The 12,658-nt window shown below is 42.0% G+C and overlaps 2 protein-coding genes across 2 annotated transcripts; both read left to right on the forward strand.

The window, feature by feature from the left end:
• The first annotated feature begins 341 nt into the window (after positions 1-341).
• On the forward strand, positions 342-1,304 carry LOC116598088 (putative olfactory receptor 56B2). Its single transcript, XM_032356336.1, has one exon. The coding sequence runs from the start codon at positions 345-347 to the stop codon at positions 1,302-1,304; it is 960 nt and encodes a 319-aa protein (XP_032212227.1). The 5' UTR covers positions 342-344.
• A 7,791-nt stretch (positions 1,305-9,095) lies between these two features.
• Positions 9,096-11,357, forward strand: LOC116599480 (regulatory solute carrier protein family 1 member 1-like). The gene is given in 4 exon segments (XM_032359336.1): positions 9,096-10,118; positions 10,120-10,295; positions 10,298-10,447; positions 10,450-11,357. Coding segments are annotated over 4 exon segments (1,896 nt in total). The 5' UTR covers positions 9,096-9,159; the 3' UTR covers positions 11,061-11,357.
• The last annotated feature ends 1,301 nt before the right edge of the window (positions 11,358-12,658 follow it).

A 12,658-nucleotide genomic window follows, 5' to 3' on the forward strand; every position in this document is an offset into this window, starting at 1 on the left:
GAGCAAGGAGTCTGATGCAGGACTTGATCTCAGGATCCTGAAATCATGACCTGAGCTGAAGGCAGTTGCTTAATAGACTAAACCACTTCAGCGGCCCCAAGTAGCAATCTTATGTCCCACCTTATAGAGTGCTTTTGAGATTAAATGACTTATAATATGAAATGCACTATCACAGTTCCACTTTTATAATAGTATACCATTAATGTTAGTAGTGGAATGAGAATAATAAACACAAATCCCCATTTGGTATCATGAACCTAGGTAACTCCATTTCAAGTACTATCTGAGAGTTACTAAAATAGAATAGTAACTTTGAATATATATATTTTTTTCTCTTAGTGAAAATGTTCCAGGATCCCAGAGATTCCAACATCTCTAAGTTTCAAGTCTCTGAGTTCATTCTGATGGGGTTCCCAGGCATTCATACCTGGCAACACTGGATCTCCCTGCCCCTGGCTCTGCTCTACCTCTTAGCTCTCACTGCCAACATCCTTATCCTGATCACCATCAAACAAGAGGCCACACTACACCAGCCTATGTACTCTTTCCTGGGGATCCTGGCTGTGGTAGACATGGGACTGGCCACCACCATCATGCCCAAGATTTTGGCGATCTTATGGTTCAGTGCTAAGGCCATCAGTCTCCCAGAGTGCTTTGCTCAGATGTATGTCATACACTGTTTTGTGGGCATGGAATCAGGTATCTTTGTCTGTATGGCTATAGACAGATATATTGCCATTTGTAGACCACTACGCTATCCATCAATAGTTACTGAATCTTTTGTGGTCAAAGCAACCATGCTCATGGCACTCAGAATTAGCCTGGCTGCCATCCCAGTGCCAGTGTTGGCTTCTCAGAGACACTACTGCTCACAGAACAAAATTGAGCATTGCCTGTGCTCTAATCTTGGAGTCACTAGCTTATCCTGTGATGACAGAACCATCAATAGCATATACCAGGTACTTCTGGCCTGGGCATTGATGGGGAGTGATCTGGGTTTGATTTTCTTATCATATGCTTTGATACTTCACTCAGTGCTGAAGCTGAACTCAGCAAAAGCTGCATCCAAAGCCCTAAGTACCTGCACTTCTCACCTCATCCTAATCTTGTTCTTTTACACTGTCATCGTAGTAATTTCCATCACCCATAGTGTAACAATGACAGTTCCCCTCATCCCAGTTCTACTTAATGTATTACACAATGTCATTCCTCCTGCCCTCAACCCCATGGTGTATGCACTCAAGAACAAGGAGCTCAGGCAGGGCTTATATAAGGTTCTGAAGCTAGACATCAAGGGCAACTAAGACAGTGGTGAAGTTCGTTTCTAATTTGCATATTTATTCATTGATTATATTCTCAAACACTGCATATGTCAGAACTAAGGAACATAAACACTAATACTAATTTTCACTTAGTATAAATGCATCTGGAAAAAATGAAACTTCAAAATAAAAAGTGATGAAACTATATTTGAAATCTTGGATTCAAGATTTTGATGGATTCCTTTCGCACATTGAGGTCCTTCATCCATTTTGAGTCTATTTTTGTGTGTGGTGTAAGGAAATGGTCCAATTTCATTTTTCTGCATGTGGCTGTCCAATTTTCCCAGCACCATTTATTGAAGAGGCTGTCTTTTTGCCATTGGACATTCTTTCCTGCTTTGTCGAAGATTAGTTGACCATAGTGTTGAGGGTCTATTTCTGGGCTCTCTATTCTGTTCCATTGATCTATGTGTCTGTTTTTGTGCCAGTACCATGCTGTCTTGATGACGACAGCTTTGTAATAGAGCTTGAAGTCCGGAATTGTGATGCCACCAACGTTGGCTTTCTTTTTCAATATCCCTTTGGCTATTCGAGGTCTTTTCTGGTTCCATATAAATTTTAGCATTATTTGTTCCATTTCTTTGAAAAAGATGGATGGTACTTTGATAGGAATTGCATTAAATGTGTAGATTGCTTTAGGTAGCATAGACATTTTCACAATATTTATTCTTCCAATCCAGGAGCATGGAACATTTTTCCATTTCTTTGTGTCTTCCTCCATTTCTTTCATGAGTACTTTATAGTTTTCTGAGTATAGATTCTGTGTCTCTTTGGTTAGGTTTATTCCTAGGTATCTTATGGTTTTGGGTGCAATTGTAAATGGGATTGACTCCTTAATTTCTCTTTCTTCTGTCTTGCTGTTGGTGTAGAGAAATGCAACTGATTTCTGTGCATTGATTTTATATCCTGACACTTTACTGAATTCCTGTATAAGTTCTAGCAGTTTTGGAGTGGAGTCTTTTGGGTTTTCCACATATAGTATCATATCATCTGCGAAGAGTGATAATTTGACTTCTTCTTTGCCGATTTGGATGCCTTTAATTTCCTTTTGTTGTCTGATTGCTGAGGCTAGGACCTCTAGTACTATGTTGAATAGCAGTGGTGATAATGGACATCCCTGCCGTGTTCCTGACCTTAGCGGAAAAGCTTTCAGTTTTTCTCCATTGAGAATGATATTTGCGGTGGGTTTTTCATAGATGGCTTTGATGATATTGAGGTATGTGCCCTCTATCCCTACACTTTGAAGAGTTTTGATCAGGAAGGGATGCTGTACTTTATCAAATGCTTTTTCAGCATCTATTGAGAGTATCATATGGTTCTTGTTCTTTCTTTTATTGATGTGTTGTATCACATTGACTGATTTGCGGATGTTGAAATCTTGGATTCAAGAATGATTTCCAGCTGAAAAAATGATACTGATTATCTCAAGGAATCCAAGGGAAGGACAAGTGGAATGTTCTTCTCATTTTCTTACCTAGTTGTCCTGTCTAGAACACCTAGACAGTGTCAAATTGAGGTGGTCAGCAGATATTTGCCAATCTTTGTTTTGTTTTTGTTTTTTTTTTGGGGAGGGGTTCTTTTTGGCATTTTTTTTTAATTTTTTCAATGTATTTATTTTCAGAAAAACAGTATTCATTATCTTTTCACCACACCCAGTGCTCCATGCAATCCATGCCCTCTATAATACCCACCACCTGGTACCCAAACCTCCCATCACCCCGCCACTTCAAACCCCTCAGATTGTTTTTCAGAGTCTATAGTCTCTCATGATTCACCTCCCCTTCCAATTTACCCCAACTCCCTTCTCCTCTCTAATACCGCTTGTCCTCCATGATATTTGTTATGCTCCACAAATAAGTGAAACCATATGATAATTGACTCTCTCTGCTTGACTTATTTCACTCAGCATGATCTCTTCCAGTCCCATCCATGTTGCTACAAAAGTTGGGTATTCATCCTTTCTGATGGAGGCATAATACTCCATAGTGTATATGGACCACATCTTCCTTATCCATTCGTCCGTTGAAGGGCATCTTGGTTCTTTCCATAGTTTGGCGACCGTGGCCATTGCTGCTATAAACATTGGGGTACAGACAGCCCTTCTTTTCACGACATCTGTATCTTTGGGGTAAATACCCAGTAGTGCCATGGCAGGGTCATAGGGAAGTTCTATTTTTAATTTCTTGAGGAATCTCCACACTGTTCTCCAAAGAGGTTGCACCAACTTGCATTCCCACCAACAGTGGAAGAGGGTTCCCCTTTCTCCACATTCTCTCCAACACATGTTGTTTCCTGTTTTGTTAATTTTGGCCATTCTAACTGGTGTAAGGTGGTATCTCAATGTGGTTTTAATTTGAATCTCCCTGAGGGCTAGTGATGATGAGCATTTTTTCATGTGTCTGATAGCCATTTGTATGTCTTGATGGGAGAAGTGTCTGTTCATATCTTCTGCCCATTTTTTGATATGTTTGCCTGTTTCATGTGTGTGAGTTTGAGGAGTTCATTATAGATCCTGGATATCAACCTTTTGTCTGTACTGTCATTTGCAAATATCTTCTCCCATTCCGTGGGTTGCCTCTTTGTTTTCTTGGTTGTTTCCTTTGCTGTGCAGAAGCTTTTGATTTTGATGAAGTCCCAAAAGTTTATTTTCGCTTTTGTTTCCTGTCTCACGTTGAGGTCTTTTATCCATTTTGAGTTTATCTTTGTGTACGGTGTAAGAGAATGGTCGAGTTTCATTCTTCTATATATAGCTGTCCAGTTTTCCTAGCACCATTTATTGAAGAGACTGTCTTTTTCCACTGTATATTTTTTCCTGCTTTGTCGAAGATTAATTGACCATAGAGTTGAGGGTCCATATCTGGGCTCTCTACTCTCAAAGAAGAACTGAAACAATTCATGGAAACCAATGAGAATGAAGACACTTCGGTTCAAAACCTATGGGATACAGCAAAGGCTGTCCTAAGGGGGAAATACATAGCCATCCAAGCCTCCCTCAGAAAAATTGAAAAATCCAGAATACACCAGCTGTCTCTACACCTTAAAGAACTGGAGAATCAACAACAAATAAACCAACTCCACACATAAGAAGGGAAATCATCAAGATTAGAGCTGAGATCATTGAGGTAGAAACCAGAGATACAGTAGAACATATCAATGAAACTAGAAGCTGGTTTTTTGAAAGAATCAATAAGATCGATAAACCATTGGCCACACTAATCCAAAAGAAAAGAGAGAAAGCCCAAATTCATAAAATTATGAATGAAAAGGGAGAGATCACAATGACCACCAAGGAAGTAGAAACAATCATCTGAAGTTATTATCAACAGTTATATGCCAATAAGCTTAGCAACCTAGATGAAATGGATGCATTCCTGGAAAACTATAAACTACCAAAATTGAACCAGGAAGAAATCGACAACCTGAATAGACCGATATCTAATAATGAGATTGAAGCAGTGATCAAAAACCTCCCAAAAAACAAGAGCCCAGGTCCTGACGGATTCCCTGTGGAATTCTACCAAACCTTCAAAGAAGAAATAACACCTACTCTCCTGAAGCTGTTTCAAAAAATTGAAGCAGAAGGAAAACTTCCAGACTCTTTCTATGAAGCCAGCATTACCTGATCCCCAAACCAGGCAAAGACCCTACCAAAAAGGAGAATTTTAGACCAATATCACTGATGAATATGGATGCTAAGATTCTCAACAAGATCCTAGCCAACAGGATCCAACAGCACATTAAAAAGATTATCCACCATGATCAGGTGGGATTCATCCCCGGCTACAAGGATGGTTCAACATTCGCAAATCAATCAATGTGATACAACAAATTAATATGAGAAGAGAGAAGAACCACATTGTCCTCTCAATTGATGCAGACAAAGCACTTGACAAAATCCAGCATCCGTTCCTGATTAAAACGCTTCAAAGTATAGGGATAGAGGGAACATTCCTGAATTTCATCAAATCTATCTGTGAAAGACCCACAGCAAACATCATCCTCAATGGGAAAAAGCTTGCAGCCTTCCCGTCAAGATCAGGAACAAGACAAGGATGCCCACTCTAACCACTCTTGTTCAACATAGTATTAGAAGTCCTAGCAACAGCAATCAGACAACAAAGAGAAATAAAAGGTATCCAAATTGGTAATGAAAAAGTCAAACTCTCTCTCTTCGCAGATGACATGATTCTTTATATGGAAAACCCAAAAGACTCCACCCCCAAACTACTAGAACTCATACAGCAATTCAGCAACGTGGCAAGATACAAAGTCAATGTGCAGAAATCAGTTGCCTTCTTATACAATAACAATGAAAATACAGAAAGGGAAATTAGAGAATCGATTCCATTGACTATAGCACCAAGAACCATAAGATACCTGGGAATAAACCTAACCAAAGAGGTAAAGGATCTGTACTCGAGGAACTACAGAACACTCATGAAAGAAATTGAAGAATACACAAAAAGATGGAAGACCATTCCATGCTCTTGGATCAGAAGAATAAACATTGTTAAAATGTCTATACTGCCTAAAGCAATCTATACTTTTAATGCCATTCTGATCAAAATTCCACTGGTATTCTTCAAAGAGCTGGAGCAAACAATCCTAAAATTTGTATGGAATCAGCAGAGACCCCGAATCGCTACGGAAATGTTGAAAAACTAAAATAAAGCTGGGGGCATCACATTACCTGATTTCAAGCTTTATTACAAAGCTGTGATCACCAAGACAGCATGGTACTGGCATAAAACCAATCTTTGTTTTTTTTTAATTAGAGTTTAATCCACATGCATTGATAGAAGCACTGATAACATAGGACTTACTCCTGTCATTTGTCTATTTGCTTTCTAATGTGTCTCAATTTTTTTTTTAATGGATGAAGGACTTGAAAAAACATTTCTCTGAAGAAGATGTGCATTGGGGGCTCCTGGATGGCTCAGCTGATTAAGGATCTGACTTCAGCTTGGGTCATGATCTCAGGGTCCTGAGATTGAGCCCCACATCATGCTCCATGCACAGCAGGAATCTGCTTCTCCCTCTCCATATCTATCTGCCCCTCTCCCCTCTGAGGCTCTCTCTCAAATAGATAAATAAAATCATTTTAGAAAGAAGATATGCAATTGTTATCAAGCACATGAAGACAAGAGCAATCTCAGTCATTAGACGAACAAAATCAAAACCACTATAAGACACCCTATATTCCTTAAAATTACTGTATTTTATAAATTAGCCAGTGTTGGAGATTTTGTATAAATACTGGAATCCTCATACATTCTTAGTGAGAATGTAAATCTATACATGAGATGTGGAAAACAGTTTGATATTTATTCACAAAATTGAACACAGTTACCATGTGACTCCTAAAAACAATTTGTACACCAATGTTCACATTAGCAATATTAGCCAAGAAATAGAACAAAAATGTCCATCAGCGGCCTAATGGATGTACGAATTGAGACATATTCATATACAGCATTATTATTAATCCACAAAAAGGATAAAGTACTCATATGTGCTTTTACATAGATGAACTATGTAAATACTGTACTGAGTGAAATAAGCCAGACACAAAAACTATGTATTGTACAGGTATGTATGATTCCATTTATTTGGTATGTCCAGAATAAATACGTCCATTGAACCAAAAAGCTAATTAGCTGTTGTCTGGAGCTGGAAGGATGAATCAAGATGGAGTGAGGTTAATGATTATGGAGGGGTTTATTTTTTGTTTGTTTGTTTTGTTTTTTCATTTTTTTGTTTTGTTTTTGCTTGGCATTGGAGATTTTCTGGAATTATATATTTCTGTTGGTTGCACAGCATTGTAAATGTACAAAGCCACTCAATCATAAATGTTGATTGATTTAAATGAGTAATTAGATGGTATGTGAATTTCACCTCAATAAAATAATAGTGGGAAACAGTGCAAAATTGCTATGTATTTGTTGTAGTAACATAGCTTGTGAAATAAAAAAATACATATACATGGGGGTGGCTTCTTAAGCTTTTTCTCTCCCTCTGCCCCTCCAGCCTCACTTGCACTCTTTCTCTTAAAAAAAAAAAAATTGGGGGGCACCTGGGTGGCTCAGTCAGTTAAATGTCTGACTTGATTTCAGCTCAGGTCATGATCTTAGGATCATAAGATCAAGCCCCAAGTGGAGTCAGGTTCAGTACCAAGTCCCCTTGAGATTCTCTCTCTCTCTCTGGCCCTCCCCAAACTCATTTATGCATGCTCTCTCTCCTTCTCTGAATAAATAAGACCTTTAAAAATAAAAATATAGAAGCAGGCAGACGGAGTCGCAGGCGAGTGGCGGCCGCTGTGCTTGGTAGTGAGGGCGGGAGGGAGGGAGTCACTGAGCCTGTGTGAGGGAGGGAAGGAGCAAGCGGGCGAGCGAGCGAGGAGCTCCTGCCATTCGCCCGCATCACCAGCCAGGCCCCTCCGCCCCGCAGCCCAGCGCCAAGGCTGGGCCGAGCAGAGTTGGGTCGGGCCCGGGCCATGCTGCTCACCGTGTACTGTGTGCAGAGGGATCTCTCCGAGGTGACCTTTTCCCTCCAGGTCGAGGCGGACTTCCAGCTGCACAATTTCTGCGCGCTGTGCAAGCTCGAGTCCGGCATCCACGCAGCGGAGAGCCAGATTGTCTATGCTGAAAGACCTCTCACATACAACCACAGATTGCTGGCTTCCTAAGGCTTGAAAGATGGGGATGTTGTGATTTTACAACAGAAGGAGAACGCCGACCCTTGACCTCCAGTGCAGTTCCCAAACTTACCCCGCATAGACTTCCGTAGTATAGCTGTACCTGGCACGTCAGGGTCCCCGCAGCGCCAGCCACCGGCACAGCATTCCCACTCATCTCCTGGAGACATAGCTTCATCTCCTCAGGGCTTGGCCTTGCTCGGAGACATGTTGCTGGCCAACCCCCATGAGCTGTCCTTGCTGAAGGAACACAACCTGCCCTTGGCAGATGCTCTGTTCAGTGGAGACCTTGAGAAATTTTCTAGGGTCCTGGTGGAGCAGCAGCAGGGCAGAGCCCAGAGAGAGCAAGAAAGGATTCGTCTCTTTTCTGCTGACCATTTTGCCCCATGAGCTGTCCTTGCTGAAGGAACGCCACCCGCCCTTGGCAGATGCTCTGTTCAGTGGAGACCTTGAGAATTTTTCTAGGGTCCTGGTGGAGCAGCAGCAGGACCAAGCCCAGAGAGAGCAAGAAAGGATTCGTCTCTCTTCTGCTGACCCTTTTGATTTTGAAGCTCAGGCAAAAATAGAAGAAGATATAAGGCAACAGAACATTGAGGAAAACATGACGATAGCTATGGAAGAAGCTCCTGAAAGTTTTGGCCAAGTAGTGATGCTTTATATTAACTGCAAAGTAAACGAACACCCTGTGAAAGCCTTCACTGACTCAGGTGCCCAGATGACTATTATGAGCCAAGCTTGTGCAGAAAGGTGTAACATAATGAGGCTGGTGAACCGTCGGTGGGCAGGGATCGCCAAAGGAGTGGGCACCCAGAAAATTATTGGAAGGGTACATCAAGCTCAGGTTCAGATTGAAGGTGATTTCCTGGTGTGTTCGTTCTCTATACTTGAGGAGCAGCCCATGGACATACTTCTGGGTCTGGACATGCTAAAGCAGCATCAGTGTTCCATTGACCTCAAGAAAAATGTGCTCGTGATCAGCACCATCGGCTCTCAGACCACCTTCCTCCCCGAGGGAGAGTTACCGGAGTGTGCCCGGTTGGCATATGGGGCTGGGCGAGAGGACATGCGGTCAGAGGAGATTGCAGACCAGGAACTAGCAGAAGCTCTTCAAAAGTCCGTAGAGGATGCAGAGCGTCAGAAGCTATGATGCATGTAGTGGTGTGTACTGCTGCTGGAGTGGGCCCCAGGCCAGAGAAAAGTGGTAAAGAAACTACCTCACTGGGAATGTCATCATTACCAGCTTCAGATGGATGTAAACATCCATCCCATCCTTTAGGACAGAGTCCTGAGATTGGTAATCCTATGATTCTTGCTCACTCTGTCTCTGCTTCAGTCTGCCCTATCAAGCCCAGTGACCCTGACAGCATCGAACCTAAAGATGTGAAGGCTTTGAAGGCTTCAGCTGAATTCCAGATAACCTCTGAAAAGAAAGAACATCTTCCTCTCCAGGATCTTCCTGATAGTTCTTCTTCAGCAGACCACAGTCTAGTTCTGCCTTTGAAGAATTCCTCCGAAGAAGCCATTGTTGCTGATAACATGGAGAAATCTGCTGAAAGAAGCACCCAGGGCCCAAGATCTCATCTCCACACAAGACAGCAAGGTAGTGTACCTGTCACAACCACTAGGGTGCAAGAACCACCGGGGCTTCTAGGTGGGAAGGGTCGGCATCCAGAAAATCAGAACCTGCCTCAGGTGAGTGGCCTTCGGTGGCACAAGGAACCAGGGAATGAACAGCACGGGGTTAGACAACCGAATGCTCTAAATGACCAAGAACATCTCTGCAACATAGAGGACTCTGAGCTTTTTGGAGAAAGGCAACAGAATCAGCGAAGAAGTGTTTCGGCAGTGAAAGGAGACAGGCTACAACAGAATGTGGACCTTTCGGGTACAGAAGAAAGTACTCAACCTTCAGGGTGCTTTGGCTGCTCGAATTCAGAAACACTTATGGAAGTAGATACGGTTGAAGAATCCCTCATTGCTCTGTGTAATTCCGCACATGATCAGCAGGCCAGTGTCAGGGACATCGGGGCATCTTTTCTCAGCTTAGATAATCCCTTGATGGAAGTGGAACCATCAAAATGTAACCCTTCATCTGAAATTTTGCACTCAGGATTTACAGCTCCCAGACAGTAACATTGAAATGTCTGGAACAGGTAAAGAAGATGGGGATTGCTCCCCCTCTTTAAGACTTTGTGGCAGTTGTCAGCCCTCTGTGGAGTCAGTGGAGGAATCCTGCTCATCTCTAACAGTAGCCTTGAAGGAACTCCATGAACTTCTGGTATTAGTAATAAATCAGCTTCAGAAAATACATCTGGGGAAGTTACCTGTCAGTCTGAAATGGTAACCAAGGGCCAAACAGTTATTAAGGACCTTTCTGAAAGATGGACCCAAAGTGAGCATCTTACAGTTACCCAGAATGAAGAGAGTTCACAATCACCTTTCATCACAACATATCTGTATCGGTGAGAGCAGAGAAGTTACCAGATGCTTCAGATGGTGCTGGAGTAGATGCCGTCGAAAGTAGTACCATTGGGGATCTGGGAAATGGCCTAGTAATGGATAAGGAAAGTGACCCCGAGTCTAGGGAATTCAGAAGGGAGAGCAGCTCTGCCACTCTGGCCTCCACTAAAACGTCTGATCAGTCACACTGCACCTTAGGTGTGGACATTCCCCCCAAACTCGTAGCAGGCAAGGAGGATGCAGTCAGTCACACTTGCGAGCAAACGAAGTATGAAACCAGTTTCATACTGGTTGAAGATTTGGGTCAGGGCACACAGAAGCCAGTGCCAGACAGGCCAGAGACCAGAGAAGTTGTCTGTCCCAGAGCTGCAGAGTCACGTCTTGAATTTGAACCACCTCCCGGCCAGCCATCAGCAAGTCCCTCCATTCTTTCACCATTAATTTTTCCCGGCATAGACATTAACCGCATTCTCCGTGCCAGCTTCACTTTGCAGGAAGCTCTTGGGGCTTTGCATCGAGTTGGTGCAAATGCAGACCTTGCACTTCTTGTTTTGCTAGCAAAGAACACTGTAGTTCCTACATAACCATGGAGCAGGGGGCTAGACCATACTCCATTCCCTTCAAAAAAGCTATACACACATGTACACACTCACCACATATACAGTATATGTAGAAACCTGCAAGCAGAATGTTGAGCCAGATTTTTTTTAAAAATTTTTTTCAGCCAAAGTAACTTATCTCCTGTCTGATGAATCTGTCTATTCTCTTTGTTAAAATTTGGGCCTTTTAAAATGTATTGGCAGTATGTGCATACAAAAGCTTTTTATTATCATTAAGATGATGTATTCTGGAATAAAATTGATGGTTTTGTGTATAGCATACCATTTTAGAATAAGAGTGAATGCTTTAAAAAGCAGAAACTAAGAGAAATCCCACCACCCGTGCAGCTAAAACGCAGATCAACTTCCCATTTTGGCTGTGTCTGTGCTGGAGGCAAGGTATGACTTGTCTCAGTTGTCCATTTGCAAACTGGATCACATGGTTTGGTGTTTGGAATTACACTTAGTGCTCTGTGTATTGATGATTCATCAGTTATGACAGGAAATTGAAGGATAATTGAATAATATTTCCTAGAGTGGTATGTTTTTATTCATGTGACTAGGATTTGACCTTTTTATGGAATGACGTGGGAGGGTTTAGAACTTGGGCTGATTTGTGCATCATAGGCTGCTGCTGCATGGATTGCCAAGTGTTTGGGGTGGGACACTGCAGGGGGTGGGGGAGTCCACATCAGAGTGAAACATGGTGCTACCCAGACAGGAAAGGGAAGAGTCTGTAATTCCATTTGCAAATGTCTTGGTGATGCTTCAAGAATCACAAGTGAAAAATGGCCAAGAAACACTGGAATTGACTGGGGGGCGGGGTTGTTAGCATCTTACTGATCACCCCTCAACCCTTAGTAATGATGATGAACTTAAAGATCACTAGTGGGTTGTTCGCCAGCAGTTGATTTCCTTTCAAAGCTCATCTACTAGGAACTTCTTCTAAAGCTCAGGTTGAGCTGTGATCTGAGTGGAATATTGCGAAGTGGGATAACCTTGTCACTGGTTCACCTTGGTGCTTGGAATGGTCAGTCTCTGTGTTGATGTCCTTCATGGCACCGGAAATAGCAACTGCAGTTTCTGACTGAAGTGGCCTTGGTAGAGATTTCCATCCCTTTCTTTCCTTAGGAGTTTCTTTTTTAAAGCAAGACGTATCATATTTGTGTTTACGATGTCAAGGTAGAGTGGGGCATAGTATATAGATGTATTTATTGTGGCCTTTTTTTATATGAGGACTAGCCCTTGGAAACCATTGTCCTGTGGGCCCCACTGTGCAATAATCCTACTGGATAGATTTTAGGTAGTTTTTCCTGGAAAATAAACTCTCTTATGTACCTAGCAGGAATCTGAAATCTTGGTTTTACTGAAAAGAATTTTGAGAACGACTCCCGATTCCAAGTTGTAGTTCGTAATGTGTTCAAAACAGATGTTTTGAAAGGGTGATTCGTGAACTCAGTGTTAAATGGTTTTGTCTAAAGTCTTACTCTCTTTGGAAGTTTATTCTTTCCCTCAAAATTCGAGTCATTAAGCACAATCAGAGTAGAGGCTCATATCTCAGGAGTTTTTGAAATTTTAATTTT

This window comes from Mustela erminea, chromosome 9 (assembly GCF_009829155.1).
Source record: "Mustela erminea isolate mMusErm1 chromosome 9, mMusErm1.Pri, whole genome shotgun sequence".
Classification (NCBI taxonomy): Eukaryota; Metazoa; Chordata; class Mammalia; order Carnivora; family Mustelidae; genus Mustela; species Mustela erminea.

What these genes read in the sequence shown, in the direction of transcription:
- LOC116598088 (XM_032356336.1), top strand. Translation starts at nt 345, where the DNA reads ATGTTCCAGGATCCCAGAGATTCCAACATCTCTAAGTTTCAAGTCTCT.